Here is a 786-nt window from a genome sequence, read left to right on the forward strand (position 1 = left end):
CTGAACACTTAAAGCTCGGCGTGCCACTAGCATCTCTCCCATGACTGCGGTTTCTCCTTCCTGATCTAGTTCAGGCTCTGGTTCACTTTCTGAACTATCTACAGGCACAATTTCTCCTCCCTCTTGAAGAAGAAACATCTTCTTGTTAGGACAGTCTCTCGAGTAATGCCCCATTCCTTGGCACTTGAAACACCTGATATGACTTGTAGAGGTGCTACTCTTGGGCTTGTAATCGATTTTAACTTCCTCTTTGACGGTGGCTGTCGTGGGTTTACTATCCTTGGTGAAGGCGGGTTTGCTGAACTCTCTTGGCTTGGACATATTAGGCGTAAATGCTGTTCTCACTCCCTTTCTCTTGATCTGTGATTCAATTAGCTCTGCCTTATGTACCATTTCTTGAACATCTTCATAGTTCTGCAACTCTACCTTGTCTTGAATCTCTCTGTTTAAACCTCCAAGAAACCTTGACATAACCATGTCTTCACTTTCTCTTAGATCAGCCCTGATCATAAGCGTTTCCAGCTCTTGATAGTAGTCTCTAACAGACTTAGTACCTTGAATGAGACGCCTAAGCTTGTTAAGAGTCTCTCTTTGGTAGTGTGTGGGTACAAACTTCTTCCTCATTTGCGTGACTAACTGTTCCCATGTAGTGATAGCAGGCTCTCTCTGTCGATGTCTAGTAAGCCCTAGCTGCTCCCACCACAACAAAGCATAGCCATTGAATTCGGAGATGGCTATCTTCACCTTGTTCAGCTCATAAGTACCCTGAACCTGAAAGTTAGACTC

The 786-nt window shown here is 44.4% G+C and overlaps 1 protein-coding gene across 1 annotated transcript in view; it reads right to left on the minus strand.

Annotated features, from left to right (window-relative positions):
- LOC111831644 overlaps positions 1–786 on the minus strand; it is a 5,237-nt gene that overhangs the window by 3,766 nt on the left and 685 nt on the right. The window contains exon 2 of the mRNA XM_023786685.1: positions 7–767. Coding sequence (XP_023642453.1) covers positions 7–767 — 761 coding nt within the window. The remainder of the gene's footprint in view (positions 1–6; positions 768–786) is intronic.

The sequence above is a fragment of the Capsella rubella genome, unplaced genomic scaffold, assembly GCF_000375325.1.
Source record: "Capsella rubella cultivar Monte Gargano unplaced genomic scaffold, Caprub1_0 scaffold_84, whole genome shotgun sequence".
NCBI lineage: Eukaryota > Viridiplantae > Streptophyta > Magnoliopsida > Brassicales > Brassicaceae > Capsella > Capsella rubella.